Genomic DNA, 18,352 nt, shown 5'->3' with positions numbered 1-18,352 from the left:
CAAAATGGATGTTTTTCATACAATTTTACTATACACATATCATCATGGCGCTATTGTTTTGGCAGCTCTTGGCAGTTACATTTTTCCTTAACCGATTCTGCATACATAAACAAGCATTTGAACGGAATCTCCCCGCGGGGAGTAGCGGGGAGCGATTTGTAAGACACTTTGAAGTCGAAGTGTAAGAATTTCTCGTACTAATGATACATATGTAATGTCAATTATGAAGCCATAAGTGTTATTTTGATCTCTTGCTCCATTGCAGATGTCTGATAAACACAAGAACTTACAAATAAACTTTTGAAAGCAATTGTATAACTTATATCAATAGACTTTTGTAGTGGTTGAACTTGTTTGTGTTCTTTATCAAAAATTCAGTACTGTTTTCCATCAGCAGCTATTCGGTGCTGTAACAAGCTCCTAAATTAATGTTTACAAATTTTTTAAATGCCAGTTAGTGCTCCTGGTATTATGGATGAATGCTCGATATACTGTATCCCATATAAGACATGCTCAAAAATTGAGTTTCTGCCAGCTTTTCTCAAAATTGGACCTCTCCCAAGCAACACACATGTTATATAAAAGTTACAACAGCGCAAGTTTTGGTTGTATTGAAGTTTATTTTACGTAATTTCAACACAATGTTAGAATAACGTCAAATAAACTTCTATACAACCAAAACTTGCGCTGTCGTAACTTTATTATAACATGTGTGTTGCTTGGGCTGTGTGCCGGAACCAGTTCTGGTAGGGAAAGAGAAGGACTTCCTAGAACCATATGCTGATATAGAGTATAATAGCTAGAAATTCCTAGAGAAATTCACAAATTTTCGCTTTTATTCAATTTAACCTTCCGTAACTCGCGCGGTTGACTACCTGCGTCAGCACCACGCTAATGCTGAGTACAAAAAGCGAGATTTTTTCAACGTGTTGTACAAAATACAACAGCGCGAGCGCTCGTGGGTTAAATAAACATCATGCTAAGAGCAAAAAACCTGTTTTTATTAATTTCTCCAGGGACTCCTTCACAAATTCTTTCAGGTATTTATTCAGGAACTTCTACAAGATTTTTTTTTCTTCGTAAATTCTTACATGAGCATCTTGCGGAGTTCCGATAGTAATTGTTTCAGGGCATGTACCAAGAAATGCTTCAGGAATTCCTCGCACGATTCCTTCAGGAATTTTTACAGATACTTCTGCAAGAATGAATCGACGAATTTCTCCAGCAATTTTCCCATAGCTACCTTCAGTGACTCCATCATGGATTTCTACAGTGATTTCTTCTAGAATTCTGCTAGGGATTTCACCAGCCATTCCTCCGGTACTTTCCCCTGGGATATCTTTGGAGATTCCTTAAGTGATTGCTCCATATTTTTTTTTGAGGATTTCTTCAGGAATTTCACCAGAGTTCTTTTTAGGTTTTCCTTCAGGTATTTTTTCAGAGATCTATGGCGATTTTTTTTTGCTCCCGTCATTTTTTCGTGTTTTCTTTCATATTTGGAAAAATTAAATTGATCTTAAAATTGAAAGTATCTGTTCGAGCGTGTCGTTTAAAATAAGTGAAGATTAGTGGGTTGTGGTATTCCAGAAAAGTTATCAAACAAATTCCACAAGCGGAAACTTTTGGCGAACTTTGGAAACCTTCATAGCTGCTGACGAGTGGCAGGAAGCTAAGCCAGCTGTACATGTACAGTCAAATCCACTATTATGTGGACAATTTGGTAAGTTTGTTCCAATCAGCCGCTTGGAATCAGCGTTTACTAGCGGTTCTATTCGGTAAATCGTCGAGCGAAGATAACGGTGATGCGGTCGGTGCACGAAAAAGGGTCGAGTAGTGTTGATAGTTTCTGATCGTTAGTGCACTTTGATTCAATTCCTATTTACACCCTATTGGGCCCAGTGTTGAACATTGAAGACGACGGTGCGGTTCAATATTTGCGCGGGAGCGGTTAGTGATAGTTGGGTTCAAGGAGGTAAGATGAACTTGCTCGGGGTTACTGTTTGACAAATTTAAAAGGTCTGGCTGCAGCAACTACGAACACATATTCATCCTTCTTCATTGAACAGAACTAGTGTGAATACATTTTATTCCATGTTTGTTATATTACTGTTATCTTTCATGCTTCTAATTTGAATTCTTTAGTAAAGCCGGGGAAGGGATCACCGAATTTTTTTTCTTCTCTTTTCAGAGAGCGAGTAATGACGCTTAAGCCTAGGCTTTTGAGCCAAGATATAAGGCGTAAATACCTATGTCCCATCCCAGGACGAAGCTGCAATGGAGTGACATTAACTTTCTTAGCGACGTCACTCCCAACGTTTACAACACTATAATACATATTATACGGAGTGGCTGACGAGATATCGCCGCTCTCTGGTTTTTAATTGTATTCAATGACGCTGCACAGTAGGCCTGGCCGCTTCAATACTTGTAAGGCATCTTCGATACATTGCAAGTATTGAAAATGACAAGAAAAATGATAGAAGTAGTCGATTCTATCATTTTCCAGGACTCTTCCAAGTGATGGCTGTGTATGTGTAGACTAGACTAGACTGGACTAGGTATTTTTTCAGAGATCTATTCACGGATTTCTCAATATATATTCCATATAAAATTACTCGATATATTTCTGTAGGAATTTCTTCCTGGATTTGTTTATGAAAATTTTACCAGAAATTATTTAAAAAATAATTCAGAAATTCCTCAAAAATTTTGTAAACAAAAAATCTCAAGGAGTTTATTCAAGGATTCCTTCAATAATGCATCCAGAAATTACTGCAGACATGGATTCCTTCAGATTTTTTCTAGGTATTCCTACAGATATTCTTCTTTCAGAAAGCTCTCCTGAGGAATTTCTCATGGTATTGCTTCCGGTATTCCTCAAGGGATTTCTTCAGGAACCTCCTTCAGAATTCCTCAAGAGATTTATTCGAGATTTTTTTCTATATTTTTTCAGGAACAACTTTATTCTTCTTCTTCTTTTTGGCTTGAACTTCACATTGAAACTTGACCTGCCTCTCTTCTTAGTGTTCTTAGAACACTTCCACAGTTAATTGAAGGGCTCTCTTTGCCTGCCATTGCATGAAGTTGTACATTGTGTGGTAAGTAAAATGATACACTATGCCCAGGGATTCGAGAACATTTTCCTGACCGGAACGGGAATCGAACCCACCGTCTTCGAATTGGCGATCCATAGCCTTAACCACTAGGCTATCTGGAGACCCCAACAACTTCATGGATTATTTTAAAAATTCCCCCAATGATTTCCAGAGGAACACTTCTTGGGGTTTCTTTAGGAATACCTCCTGGAATTCTTTCAAGAACTTTACCAGGACTTCCTCCAGGAACTGTTTCGAGATTCCCTTAGAAATTCCTCTTGGGATTGCTTCCGGGGTTCCTCCTGGGGTTTCTTCAGGAATTCCTTTGGAGATTCCTTAAGGAACTGCTATAGGGATGCCTATAAGAGTTCCTGTTGGTTACGCCCCGTCGGAAAGTGTCACCGATGCAGACCGCCAACCTATGACATCAATCGGTCATCAACCACACCCGTCGCCATGGGAGGGATTGCCGTAGGGCCATAAAACAATAGATGACATGAGCTAAATTGAAGAACCTCAGATAAATTGAAGTGAATTACAAACAATGTTTCCTATCTAAAAATTACGAGTAAAATTTGAAATCTACTTAAATTACTCATTAAACCTAATCTGCTTACGTGCTATTTGCGTGCTAACCCTAATTTGTAGTTATTATCTAAAAAGGTGAGAATTTATCGCTAAAACAAGTAAACAGTACTTATGGATTAGTATCTTAACCTATGTATGTGACTTAAATTACTAGGATTAGCCTACGGATTAGAATTGAGGGCCCCAGAATCAAAGGGGTGTAAGTGACCATTTTGTCGATTTTGAGCTGAGCATATCATAAAATTCTTCAGATTTCAAGCTTTCAGGAACTTTTTTAAGATTGTTTCTACGATGATTGCAAAAATTACAATAAATCAGAGAAAATTGGGTTGATTTCGAAGCTCCATACATTTTGTATGGGATGAAAAATTGTTCAAAAACTTTAAACCTCATTTACTCGAAAGTGGGTTTTTGGCACTTACACCCCTTTGCTTCTAACCCCCTCAATTGCATTCTGCAAGTGCTACTAAATGTGATTCTGTGGCTTGATAAAAAGGCGAGCGAACAAAACGTACATCTAAAACATATTCCTAAAACATATATGTATAAACAGGTTTCTACGGCACAACAAGAACCGCCCGCCAATTCATACTCTTTGGTACCGTGCATAGGTGAGACATTATACCTCAAAACAAAATGTGAAAAAGTAAAAAAAAAAACTAATCCTACAGATTACCTGTCTCTACGAGCTGAAATTGCCAAGAATTTAGCATCAAATAGACAACAAGAATCACTAAAGTAAGCCATAAACCTATAACGTATAAACTTAACCTAACTTAACTATGTTTTCTCAGGAATTTTATAACTTTCGTCCATTGAAATATAAGAATTCGGAAGGAAGTTCATGGAATTTTGATTCATTCTCGTTGCGATCAACAGTTCCTTCACGAGCTCTTCTCCAAGATTTCTTTAAGAATTCCTTCTGTAATTTCTTCAGTTTCTCCTCCTGGGAATTCTTCAGAAATTTCTCTTGGGATTCCCTAATAATTTCTTCTTGGTATTCCTCCAGAAATTCCTCCAAAAATACCTCCAGGGATTCCTCCAAGAATTACTCTAGGAATTCCTCCGCGAAATTGAAAATTCTTCCAGGAATTCCTCAGGGAATTCTAGCAAGGATTCCTCTAAAAATTCCTTCAGGAATTCCAGAATTCCAGAGATTCCTCCAGAAGTTCTTCTGGAGATGCTTCCAAGAATTCCTACAGGCATTCCTCCAGAAAGATCTTCAGGGGCTCTTCAAAGAATTCCTCTTGGAAATGCTCCCGGCATTCCACCAAAAATTCCTCCGAGAATTCCTCCAGGGATTTCTATTGGGATATCTGTATGGATTCCTCCAGGGATTTCTCTAGACTTATCTCCAAGCATTCTACCTGGAAATACTCCATGAACTCCTCCAGGAATTGACTCCTTCAAAAATTTCTCCAATAATTCTTCCAGGAATTACCCCAGCAATTCCTCCAGGGATTCGTTCAAAAATCGTTCAAAGAATTGATCAAGGAATTCCTACAGCAATTTCTCCAGGAATTTCTTCAGTAAATTCTTCTAGAAATTCTCCAGCGATTCCTTCAGAAATTTCACCAGGAATTCCTCCCGAAGCTTATCCTGAAACCCTCCCAAGAATTCCTCCAGGGATCTGGATCCCCAAGATCTCCTCCTGAGATTCCTCCAGGCATTCCGTCAGGGATTTCTCCAGAATTTCATCCAGACACTCCTCTTGATATTCCTATAGGTTTACCTCGAAGAGATCCTCTAGGGGTTCCCTCAGGAACTCCTCATGGGATTTCTCTAGGCATTCCTCCAGGATTTCATCCAGGAACTTCTCCGAAATTTCCTCCCCGAATTCCTCCAGGCATTTCTTCAAGAATTCCTCCAGGGATATCTTCAGGAATTGTTTAAGGAATTCCTCCAGGAATTTGCTCAGGAATTCGTACAGTAATTTCTCCAGAAGTTTTTTCAAGAAATCCTCCAGGATTTTTTCAGGGATTTCTTCAGGTTTTCCCTTGGGAATTCCTCCGGGACTTTATTCAGGAATTTCTCCAGGGGTTCCTCCAAGGATTCTTCCAGAGATTTCTCCAATTCTTTCAGGGATTCCTCCTGGAATTCCTCCAGAAATTTCTCTAGGAATTCATCGAGGAATTTCATCAAAGATTTCTCCAGAAAATTTCTCCAAGAATTCCTCTAGGGCTTTCTCCAGGAATTCCTCCTCTTCAAATCCCTTTAAGTATCTCTCCAGAAACTCATCAAAGGATTCCTCCAGAAATTTCTCTAGGAATTCATCAAAAGACTTATTCGGAAATTTCTTCTGGGATTCCTCCCAGAATTTCTTTGGGGAATCTTCCAGGAATTCTTCTAGGAATTCATCCTGGAATCTCACCAGGAATTCTTCCGGGAACTCAACCGGGAATTTCTTTAGGGATTTCCAAGAATTCTTAATTGCTTTAGGGACTCCTTCAGGGATTTTTAAAGAATTTCTTCGGGGATCCCTCCAGCGATCCCTTCAGAGATTCCTCTTGGGATCCTTCCAGAAATTCTCCCAAAAATTCCTCAAAGGATTCCTCTAAAAATTTATCTAGGAATTCATCGAAAAATTTATTCAAAAATTTCTCCAGGGATTCCTCCCGGAATTTCTCTAGCGAATCTTCCACAAATTCCCTATGGATTTTCAAGAAATCCTCCAAGTAAATTTTCGGAAATTCCTCAGGGATTCCTTCAGAATAGGGACAATGGAAATTCGCGATTTCGCGAAAGCCGCGAAATCCGCGAAACTGGACAATGGCCGCGAAATTTGAGAAATTCTGCGATATGCCGCGAAATTTGGAAAAACCGTTTAAATTCTCTCTACAAATTTCCATCTATCACAAATATTTGAACATAAATGGACTAAGAACTTTCGACAGTGCAAAGTAATTTACGATTTGATTGCATTTTTAATATATGATTGTTTTATACTTCTTATCAAATTTTTACTTTTTTCGGTGAATTAATGATTACGCCTCACAATACCAAGTAAATTAATCGTAAATTATAATTCGTTAACATAACCATAGCGTTTTACCAAGAATTTCTACAGTTTTTTCATGTTCTAAAAAGTTGTTGAGCATACAAGAATACACAATTTTGCTGAACATTGCGACATTCTATTTCATTTTAAATTAAGAAGTTATTAAATATTTTCAATATTTGATAATTAATTGTATATTTACCATGACACATTAAGAATACACTTGCATACAAAAGTTTAAGTCATTTTCATATAGTAGAAATATAGTTGTTTCATTATTCGAAACTGTTCTCTGCGCCATTTTGCGCCGAAAAAAGTAACACGAGTTCAAAGTTACTGATTTTTATATCAGTAATTTGTAAATAACTTTGTTATTTCAAAAGCTAGCGTTTTTCGATGTTCAGCAAAAACAGGTATTTTTAGATTCCAAACAATTTTTCAGAAGACGCATCGTTTTCCACTAACAAACTTATAACATTTCCAATTTTTGCAAAATAAGGGACGGCCTAATGTTCGTGTGCTACAAAGTTTTTATGTATGATGGAATACACCTCTTTCGGCTTTTATCTTATTTCAATAACGCTCCAAGTAGAACATAATCTGCATCTCAACCTTTGCTCTTGATGATGGAAAATATGGTCTTGCTGAATGTTACTATGCTGATTCGGGATAACAAATGATTGTTTTTCCGCTTAAAATGCATACCACGTAAACCGAACTAATCTTATCGTTGACGTGCTAGAGCAAATGTGAACTCAACTAGTAGCAGATGTACTATCATTTCGTTTAATTTATTTAATTAAAATACTGTTTTCTCTTATTTTCCAGGTGTCGCCTGTCAAAATTTCTGGAGGTAAACTAAAACTCAGTCAATGGCAGTAGATAATCTTCAAAGTAAATCACAACTCTCATTTCCTTCCTTCCTTCCGTAGCGTTGAACATCAGTGCCATTCGGGTGGACGATCAAAAGGACGACCTGCAGCTGAACATTTCCTGGAACCCAGGGCTGGGCGAAAACGACGACGACGGCGGCGGTGGCGGCCACGGTGGTTACAATCTGTACGACGTGAAAGTTTGGCACATAGCCACCGAGAGGTGTATGATTCAACCAACCTTGTTCGTGAATCAGCAAAACTTAACGTGTGCTCCTATTCATATCGAAACGGTGAGTGCTGGCAGAGAATTTATTCTGATTGCCATCATCGTTGCGATATTTTGAAAAAATCCTGTTTCTAACGACAAAATACCGTCTGTTCTGTAGTGAAATGCAACATGGTATAAAAAAAACAGCCAATACGCGCTTTATTCTGTCCAGTACTGTATCTATGAAAATATTCGGCAATTCCTGCCGATAATACTCCATACAATTATCCCAAGATTTATACCTGGGTTTATCTTGAAATTCCTGTAGGAAGTCGTCCTTGGATTTCCCCTAGAATTGCTCACTGTAATCTACTCAGTATTCTTCCTGGGATCCCTTTAATTTTACTACGTGTTCTTATAGAAAACATTCCCGAAATTCTATCAGAGGCTCTCCCGGTATTCCTTAAGTCGAAACTGGATCCATTTCCTCACTTTTTGGTTTTGGTTTTTTCTACGATAACGAAGCAATATTTTCAAAATCGGTTTTCATGCACATGTAGAGTATGGATTAAGGTATCTCCTGATTTTTTTTCGTGGTGGAAAATGTTTTTCGTTTTCGCAGAAACCATTTTTGAGTAAAATTTCACAAAAAAATGGTTTCTGCAAAAATGGAAAACTTTTTCCACCACAAAAAAAAGAAGATACCTTGATCCATACCATGTGCACGAAAACCGATTTTGAAAATATTGCTCCATTATTTTATAAAAAATCAAAAGCCAAAAAAAATGAGGAAATGCATCCAGTTTCACCTTAAAGGGTTCATCCTATTTTTTTTTTTTTGTTTCCTTTAGAATTATTTCGTCCTCTCGGGATCCGCTTAGGAATTGCTCCTGAAATTTCTTTAAAAAATGTTCTACGTTCCAAAACGAATTCCCCCAGAAATTCGTGCAGGCAGATTTCTCCTAGAATGCCCTCCTTTCCAGGACTGAAGTTCCTTCAGGTATACTTTCAGGATTCTGTCAACGATTCTTCCAGGACTTTTTTCTGTTATTCTTCGACATTCCATTAGAGATTTCTCCCGGGATTCATTCATTGCCCACAGTAACACACTTGTTCACAGAAGAGTCACGGCAGCTTTAAGTTGCGCAAAAGTCACTGTGACTTACTTCTAACAAATAAATACTTACTTCCCTAGTAACCATTAGCACTATATTTCGCCACTTTTGGCACACAGGGCTATTAAGCGGCCAATGTAGAGCATGTCAGCTCCTTAATAGCATTATATTCTCCTCCAGGTGGATTATAGTGCCTCATGGTTACTTGGGTTGCTATACATACGTAAGTCACAGTGATTTCTGCGCAACCCAAACTTGCGCTGCCGTGAATCTTCTGTGGCATGTGGGCTACTTGAGTGATTCCACTCGGAATTCCTTTATTGATGCTTCCCGGGATTCTATCCGGGGTTTTTTATGCATTATTCCCGAGATTCCATAAGGGATTCCTCTTGGATTGGATGATTAAATATTACTGTTCTCTACATCAAGCCCGTGAACAAGGGGGGGGGGGGGGGGGTTGGGTGTTAAACCCCCTCCGTTACCGACGCTCCATACACTAGGCGCCCCTCCGCCTTTTGCCGAAATTGGGAAAAAAACCCCTCCCTTGGCACCACTTCTGTGCACGGGCCTGCTCTACATCAATTTAAGTCGAAAGAAACGCCTATGATTATAAGAAGGAAAAAACTTCGATGGAAAAGTTGTGAACTTTACCGCCAGCTTATTACTGAATGGTAAAACTAAAAGGAATAGCATGACTAAAAGAATAAAATATACCTGAAAATATCTAGAGCGCTATCGACTGAAAATCTTTATAACTGGGGAAGTTTTTCGGCTTCGCTTGATGACTTGATGACGCAATCTAACGACTAAATGTCGTTCTTTATCCGACGTTTCGGTATTTATTACACCTTCTTCGGGGGATTAGATCTCGTAATCGTTCTAGTTCTGCGGGCTCGGTTCTAGCATGATCCGTCTAAAATTTTCAAAAAAGTGTTTTTTTTTTAATATCTGAATTCGGAAACACCTGCACTGTCTATCCAACAGTTATTTTGTTCATGTAACGGTGGTGGATACTGCGGAGGTTAAGTGCAAAGAGTTACACTCACTTGCAGTTTTCTCAGCTCAGAAGCGTGCAATCAAGAAACGATGTATAGACGACTTTTGCCTTGTGGTTTTAGCTAAAACTTTGCCGAATAGAGTAGGGGTCGCACACGCATACCGAAGTCGTGAAAGAGCTGCGAAGGCAACTCTCCACGAGGTGAATGTAAATTACGCTCACCTCTTGGAGAGTCGCTTTCACAGCTCTGACACGACTTTGGAATGCGTGTGCGACCCCTACTCTATTCGGCAAAGTTTTAGACAAAACCACAAGGCAAAAGTCGTCCATACATCGTTTCTAGATTGCACGCTTCTGAGCTGAGAAAACTGCAAGGGAGTGTAACTCTTTGCAAGTGAGTGTTCCCATGCCTGTTTCGTTATAATCATATCGAAATCATAACAAAATGTGACATGCATTTTAGACTCTGGATTATAGGTTTCTATCACAATTTAATATAATTTTGTTACATTATTTCCCAATCGTCGGAGATTCAAAACTTAATTATAATACAATGAGTTATAAAACTACATTTATAACATAATGTGATATAATTGAGTTATAGTATTTTGAAAACACCAAGGATGTTGAACATGATTATATCACAGTGAGTTATGAATATCATGATTTGTTAAGATTATGTTATATTTTTGTTACAATTTTCTAGTCGGGTATACAGTATGCGGCAGGAAAAAATGCGAGTGTTTTTTAACTTCAAACCTAATTTTGGTCCTCTTGACGTTAACCAATCTATGCTTCAACGTTGCATGATCTCTAACAGGCTAGTTTTCTGAAAATTGAATCTAAATTAGTCCCATTTTGGTCAATAACCTTTACAGGACGGCGCCTAAAGTTGTAGTACACGGGTAGCTAAATTTCATACCTGATAAAACACAAATTTAAATTTTCTCTACAATATCATCATATATATGTACTTATTTCATCTAGTATATGAAACTACATGGCTCTGGGTCAGTCAGTATGGTCTGTTTTTTTATCGAATTAAACGAAATTTTTGTACTGTTTTAGCCATTTTGTTTTATGACCATTGGGCGCGCAGTTTATTGATGCCAACTTTTCCGGCTTACATTATCACATGTTAAACATCAAATATATTCATTTTTATTTTGTAGTGCTAGAATATAGACATTGACTGATACACTGTTATGAAAAAATAGTCATATTTATCCCATACTTAGCGTGTAATAGTGCCTTGAAGTTTTCGCATTGTTTCCTGAAGCACATTGTACTTATCCACATGAAAAGGGACAGCTGTTTGAAAACGGGTTTTGATATCCATTAGTTATCATTCAAAGCTATTTTATCGACCAACAGAGTGAAAATCTACTTAACCGACATAGTCAACAGTTGGAAAAAAGTTTTAAATAATTTATTGCTCATGTTCTCAATTATTGCGCTCAGCGGATTTCGAACCGTGATCGAATGATTGGCAGTCGCAGCCGGTAGTCCCTACACCAACGGGACTTAGTGAGAGCAAGAATTATTAAAAAATACGCTTTTGTACTGCAGTCGCATTCGAGGTTTACCAGACCGAAAGTTTTAGGGAAATCTTTGAAATGTTTGTTTGGAATCTGATAACATATTTTGTTATTATTTAATATTTTTTGCTATCGAGATAAAGCAAATTTATCTAAAACTAATCAGGTATCAGAAGATTCTCATGCATTTAAAAAGATAATAACAAAAACAACGAAATGCACCTATAACACAGTTCGTATGAAAATGATATCACTTTGTTATCCATCTATGCTCGGGTACCCTTTGCACCCAATTTTGACAGTTGGTGTACTGTGCCTCAGTAAAATCGATAACTGAAACTACCAAAATTGTTCGTCAAAAAACAGGCAACTGAACAGGCAATTCAGGAATGAATGTGTTGAAGGGTAGAATTTATAAAGAATTTTTCAGATAGACCCCTAAAACAATTGTCGGTAAAACTTTTGGTAAAATGTCTGGCGTAGTCCATGAAGAACTTGCTAAATGAAGAAATGAAGGTTGTTGGAGAATACCGTACACAGAAAGAAATTCAGAAATCCACACTTGACGTAAATACTATAACGTTTGAATTTGCATTTCATTTCATTCGATGTTATATAAAAAAAACTCCTTGCATACAAAATCGCATACTGCATACTGCAGACAACCTATAATTTTACAATCCGATGGATGATAATGTTGAATGCGATGGAGGTCATTTTGTTACATCAAACTCGATGTAACAATTTTGAATTGTGTAAAAACTATCCTCTGAAATGTTTAGACATGTACGAGCGTAAATTTACAGGTAGAAAGCTGTGACTCTACATCTAAGAAGACTTTATTTCGAACGAGTAGCTAACATTTTCCGAGTGTTTGTAAATTTTATTATTGTGAAAATTTACGTTCAGTAAATGTGAATTTCATGCTCGTGTCTTATTCGTTGTGTCGTTGTGTCTTGTGTATATATGTATGGCATATTTGACGGGAAAAAAATCTTGGGTTCGTCTCTGAAAGTTCTCCAGAAATTGTATAAAAATATGAAAAAATTGTATAAAATAAAAAAAACAGTTTCTGAATATTTCATTATGCACCGAACTTAAGTGATTCTTGCTCAATGTTAACGTCTGATGTAGATGTATTGTACATGTCTGATATTGCACCAACGTAGTTACATATTATAAATATTTTACGTTAACAATTTTCAATGAAAATTTTGAACCGCCGATGACACGAAAACTGCACAACTCTTTCAAAATAAGCACGTCTGTTACAAAACAAGCTTTACAGGCAAACCGACCACTAATTTAATAGTAACACCATAGTTACAGGAACTGGAAAGATATCCTTTACACTTTAACATTGTTTTAACGGGTGGCCACTAAATAACGGGAATGCTTTTAGCAGCTGATTAAAAACAATAGAAGCGTCCATAGAGTAAACATTTTTTAGACAAAACCATCGTCTATCTATCCACAAAGTCAGCGTATTTTTTATTTTGTGTCTATTCTGTTCTGCAGAAAACGACATTGAAACAGGAAGCACTACCAAAACGCCTTGGACGGCTCTACTGATTGCTCAAAACAACCGTAAAAAAAGTTAATAGTAAACCATTATAAAACTAGAACCCGCCCGGTTTTGAATGAATTCCACATTTCGGCATCCCAAGAAACAGATCCTGAAGGAAATAGAGGAAAACTAGCAAAACCAATAAGCATGATATCATTTCACATAATAAAATCTTATTTTGTGACATGGGCTGGATAAATCAATAGAATGCCTTGTTAAATAACAAATATTTACATCAAATCACATTTACACATTGAACAACATGTAAATGGTTCGTTATAAAAAAATAGCACAAAAAAAGTTCAACAATGAACCGCAGTGCACAAATTACATCGACACGTTTTGGTGATACAGAAAAATAACATTTTTTGGAAATTTCTATAAATGTCATTTACGGGAAAAGGCTACAACCAAAGCAAAAAAAAAACAAGTCAGTATCCCCATTTTTTCTTATTACTGTTTGAGTGTGTAGATGCTAAAGGTAGCTGAGAAACCATTTATTTTGACCATCGATTTCACAGACGCAGAAAATGAGTGAAAGTAAACTCTGAAAAGTCGTACAAAGCAGTTGCTCCAACATCACTGCAAAAAAATACTGTACAAATTACTACGTTCAACTTTCTTAAATTTTATATTTTCCATGGACGTACATTGTTAAACCTTTATGATTGTTAAATTTAGATTGCCATTTTTAAAGATCATATATTTTTAAGAGCACATTCAAAGCATTCCCGTTATTTAGTGACCACCCGTTAAATAACATTTTCATCGTTATTTCATTAAAAAATATATTTCACTTACTTTCGTTATACATCCATGATCCCATTGTTGAACACTGGCATAGCCTAAACTGTTAGCATTACTGCCAGATTTTTTTATTTCACTTTACCTAATCGTGCATCTCAAGGTGTTTCAGGGGCGTTCAAGGGGTGTGCCATAGAGCTTCAGGAACGTTCCAGAGGTTTTCAAGGGGTTTCAAGGGTGTTCCAGGGGAGTTACAGGAGTTTCAGAAGCGATCTATAGGGTTTCAAGAGGTTTCAGAATCGTTCCACGGGGTTGACGGGGTTCCAATGTGTGTTCCAGTGGAACCCCTGGGGGGGGGGGGATTCAAAAGCGTTTGAGGAGATTTCATAAACATTCTAGGGTTTTTCAAGGGGCTTCATGAGCTTTGCCTGGGTGTTCCCGAGAGTGTTAGGTGGTTTCAGGGGCGTACCAGTAAGTTTGTCTCAGATATCACCTGAAACCTTGAAACAGCTTGAAACCCTTCGGAACATTTTCTGAAACTTCCTTGAAATGAAATCCCCTTGAAATCAGGGCGGATGAATCTCTTTGAACAATGTTGCTCTTTATATAGGGGGATTAGGGGCATAATGGACACCCTAAGCAAATGAGTATGTTAGGCCTGTATAACAGACAAAATCTTAACATATTATCAGTTGGCTTACAACTTTAACTTGTTTCCTACGTATTTCAATCATTTACAGCTGGTAGAATGTCATTATTGTAAAGAAATAATGAATTGAAAACCGTGTGTTTTTTGGGGCTGGCAGGAAAGTTACGGTTAATGGACACCCATCGGGGCATAATGGACACCCCTGCATATTTTATGCTGTATCTTTGAGAATATCGACCAGTTAAGTAATTTGCCAACGGAGAACAATACCACAGATATAATACTCCATCTTAGACGAGTTTACATAACTGCAAAGTTAATTAAATAAATTTTAGGTAAAAATAATCGCATTGATTATTTTCAAACTCTCTAAAACGCCTAACAGTATGCAACGCGCGTACATCCATTCATAATTGCCAGTGTTCATTTCGCCCCGAATAGACTACAACATTGAAATTGCTATTTTCAGTGTGTGCTGATCAAAAATATAATACTTCATCCTTTGCTAAATCTACGTATACATGTAGATAAGCTAACAATTCACTTGTTTGTATGGTGGACACACTCAATCACTCGTAATACCTTATTTGCTGCTGGTTCGAAATTATAAGAAATCCACCATATGAAAAACATACTTCATTTCAATGATATTTTGGTTATTTTGAAGGAATATAAATGGTACTTTTGAAAAATCGAACAATGACTTGTTCCTTTACACTTATGCATTGAAAGTTTTACATAAAAGTCAACGGTTTCAGCAAAAACAGGGGTGTCCATTTCGCCCCGGGTGTCCATTATGCCCCTAATCCCCCTATATGAATGGATGAAGCATGTCGAATGAGATTTAAATTACCTTATGAGGACTAAAATGCTGTGTCATTAATTGGCTCGGTAGCTTAGTTGGAAAAGAACTTGTCTAGCGAATAAGGGTCGTGAGTTCCAATTTCACCTGAGGTGTGGATTTTTTCGGAATTTCACTAATAGTTCATTTATCGTTTCATGTATATGTTGAGTTCATTAAAACATCATTAATTGACCACACGGATTGGTGTACCCTTAAGTCATGTTGCAAAAACCCATCTCATTTATTTGAACATCATCCAATCTTTTCAGTCATTTTTCCTTCTAGTCTTTTTCAAAACGACTCAGCCAACCACAGGTGAGCACGAAACATGAAAACCCCGGAAAAAAGTCCACCAAACTGGAAAAGTTTTTTGAGAAGTAGGAAATGAGTGGATCTAGATCACGGGTTCCCAACCGGTAGTCCGCGGCTCCCTGGGGGGCCGTGAAGCTAGGGCTCCCATTTGTACGACATTGAAAATCAGGACGTGTCATGTATTTTCCCAAAAATGCGCGAAACTTATCTGATTTGTTAAGAAATTTTCGCCCAAATAAGTTCAACATCAGGACATGTCCTGCTAAATCAGGACGGATGTGTAACCCTACGTGAAGCTAACCCAAGGAACCTTGATGTTGGCCGTGTTATCATCAAAAATATATTCAAGTGTGTTCGCGCGTTAATGAGTGGAGGATGCCGACGGAAAATATTTATGAATAATTTAATTGAACCTGACATTTCAAAGAAAACAAACTATCTTGTTACTTTTTCTAGTCTCTTTTTCACACTCAATTGATAACTGTAGAAGTGCTCATAGCACACTAATCTAAGAAGGATAGGGTCTGGGACCATTTGGGCAGGAGCACCTATTTTGGGCACTTGCTGCTATAACTCAGTCAATTCCAAACCGATTCACTTGGATTTCTGCACATGGCTAGATACTGTGCGTATCTGATCATGTCTCAAAAATAAAATCAATCGGTTCAAAACTAACTGTGCTATAGCAGCAAGTGCCCAAAATAGGTGTTTCTGCCCAAATGGTCCCAAACCCTACTTTCTCCCAGTGGGGACGTAGCATGAAGTAAAAGAAGAAAGTCCTTGAGTTCCAACATTTTTTTCGTTCTGTGAGGCTAATTTGGAATTTTATCTAATAAGGCAGATTTGAGTAATTTCTAGCATGAAAAAAAAGGAAATATTTCGGAAATCTCAATCGTACGTAATGCACTTTTATTTTAAAATTTCCGTTCTTAATCTGTGTTATACACTGCCATTTGCATTGGCTTGGATGAACAATTTCATTTGTGGAATCAATGAAAGGCTAGTGATGAAAAGCATCAAATAATCCTCGACCAAATTATGGAATGCCATAGCTGCTGCTGCTGCTGATTAATCAATCCATGCACTAACCAATATGCATTTTGAGGCATTGCTGCTGGCTGGCATTTATAGGCTATGATCCGGTGCGTATTCATCTTGCATTTTAGATTTGCTTTTGATATGTGGCAAAAGCACATCCGGAATGCATGTACGCTTCTCGCTTCATAATCAAAAGTTTGCCACTTTGATCCTTAAACTGATTAAGAGTTGAATATCGTAACAAATTTATCAAATTATCATTATTTAAGGATTAAGTACATAGCTGGTAGAGTACAAATATGGCAGCGATATAGCACCTAACTTCCTTCTGCTCTTCTCTACCTTTTCCCACCTATATGTATATTTTTATTACAAGAGAGAACGATTAAAAAACAAGAAAATTAATGGCACTTTGCTGATCACAGAAGGAATATTTTGCAACTGAAAGCATTACATGTTTGGATCCTCACTTTAAATATGGTTTTGACCTAAATGTTAATGCAAATGTTCAGGTTTGTGCGAAAAAAAAAAATGTTCGCTCCAAAATACTTTCTCCCTCACGCATCGTGTTGCCGCACAATTCATTTCCAAAATTCAATTATTAACGCACAAGGACAGCTGCTGGTCACTTCAAAAGATTTTTTCCTGTTTTGGTTCCCTTCTCCAACGACCAGCAGTATTCAATTACGAAAGCATCAACGAAGTATGTAGTCACATCGGGCCATACCAAATCACAACAGGCTTATCATCTTAGTGAGGTTTCCAGTGTATGGTAGATAGGTTTGGCTCACTGTGGTAATTCATTCCTCCGCCCATTTTTTTTTTTGTGGGAATCTCCTAATGACTTCCTGGAAAGCCCACGTTAGCTGCTTGAACAGAATGAACGATGGAGTACAGTGAGTGAAAGTTAAACCAACGTAAAGAGATACTTCCTCACTGTACTGTGGTTCAATTTGTTCTGAAAGACGGTTCAAATCATTTTTCTCATTATTTTATATGCATTATAATCGAAAATGGTCAAATAAACCATGTTGCCCCGTTTGTCGCGAGCAGTCGCTTCCGCCTGTTTCGGACTTCCTGCGAAGGAGAAGGCCTCCGTTTGGGTAAACTTCGGCACTTTCTCATTTGCAGGCTCCACTGCTGCAGCAGTCAGCAACGCGAGTGCCGTGTGCTCCTGCTTGGCATCGTCGATCGACACCCTAAGTCGAAGCAAGGCCGTTTTCAGGTCCTTACTTATATTCGGCTTAGTGGACGCAAAGTCGATGATTTTGCTAAGCTGCTGCTCAGCTACCTCTACTGCGGGCCGTCCTTTGGTTTCTTGGTTGACGGCCCACAACAACCACGCTCCGTCTATAACCTCCACCGGCTGGCTTGCTGGGAAGTGTACTGGAGCACCCACGCTTGAGTTGCGTAGGCAGCTCCCAGTGCCTATCTCCTCACTACTCCTTGTCGGAGACCTCATCAACCCGCTTCTTGCGAAGGGGTTGATCCCACCACTACTTCCACCTGAGTTTTGATTTTGTTTTTGGTTAGATTTCATGTTCATATCCCACGAGTCGCACGGAAAAGAATGTACACCACACCAGAGCCCTGCATTTACGTGGTACCCCACAGGCTCCGTTAAAGATCGACCATCTTTTTCACCCCCTCTATCACTCATTCCTCGGCACGGGTCGCTTGACACCTTGAATTGGGGTTAACCTTCATCCAGCCAACGTACATTTTCCACCTTCGGAAAAGCACAAAAGTGGTCATAACTTTTTTTGTTTTTCGATAGATTTTGA

At 38.1% G+C, this 18,352-nt stretch overlaps 1 protein-coding gene across 1 annotated transcript in view; it reads left to right on the top strand.

The window, feature by feature from the left end:
* Positions 1 to 18,352, top strand: part of LOC109409635 (platelet-derived growth factor receptor beta) — a gene marked incomplete in the record, with an annotated part of 434,203 nt that overhangs the window by 249,937 nt on the left and 165,914 nt on the right. The window contains 2 exon segments of the mRNA XM_062850911.1: positions 7,510 to 7,534; positions 7,614 to 7,846. Coding sequence (XP_062706895.1) covers positions 7,510 to 7,534; positions 7,614 to 7,846 — 258 coding nt within the window.

Source organism: Aedes albopictus, chromosome 2, assembly GCF_035046485.1.
Source record: "Aedes albopictus strain Foshan chromosome 2, AalbF5, whole genome shotgun sequence".
Lineage (NCBI taxonomy): Eukaryota > Metazoa > Arthropoda > Insecta > Diptera > Culicidae > Aedes > Aedes albopictus.
Note: the sequence above shows the minus strand (reverse complement) of the source record. Positions and strands in the feature narration are given on the sequence as shown.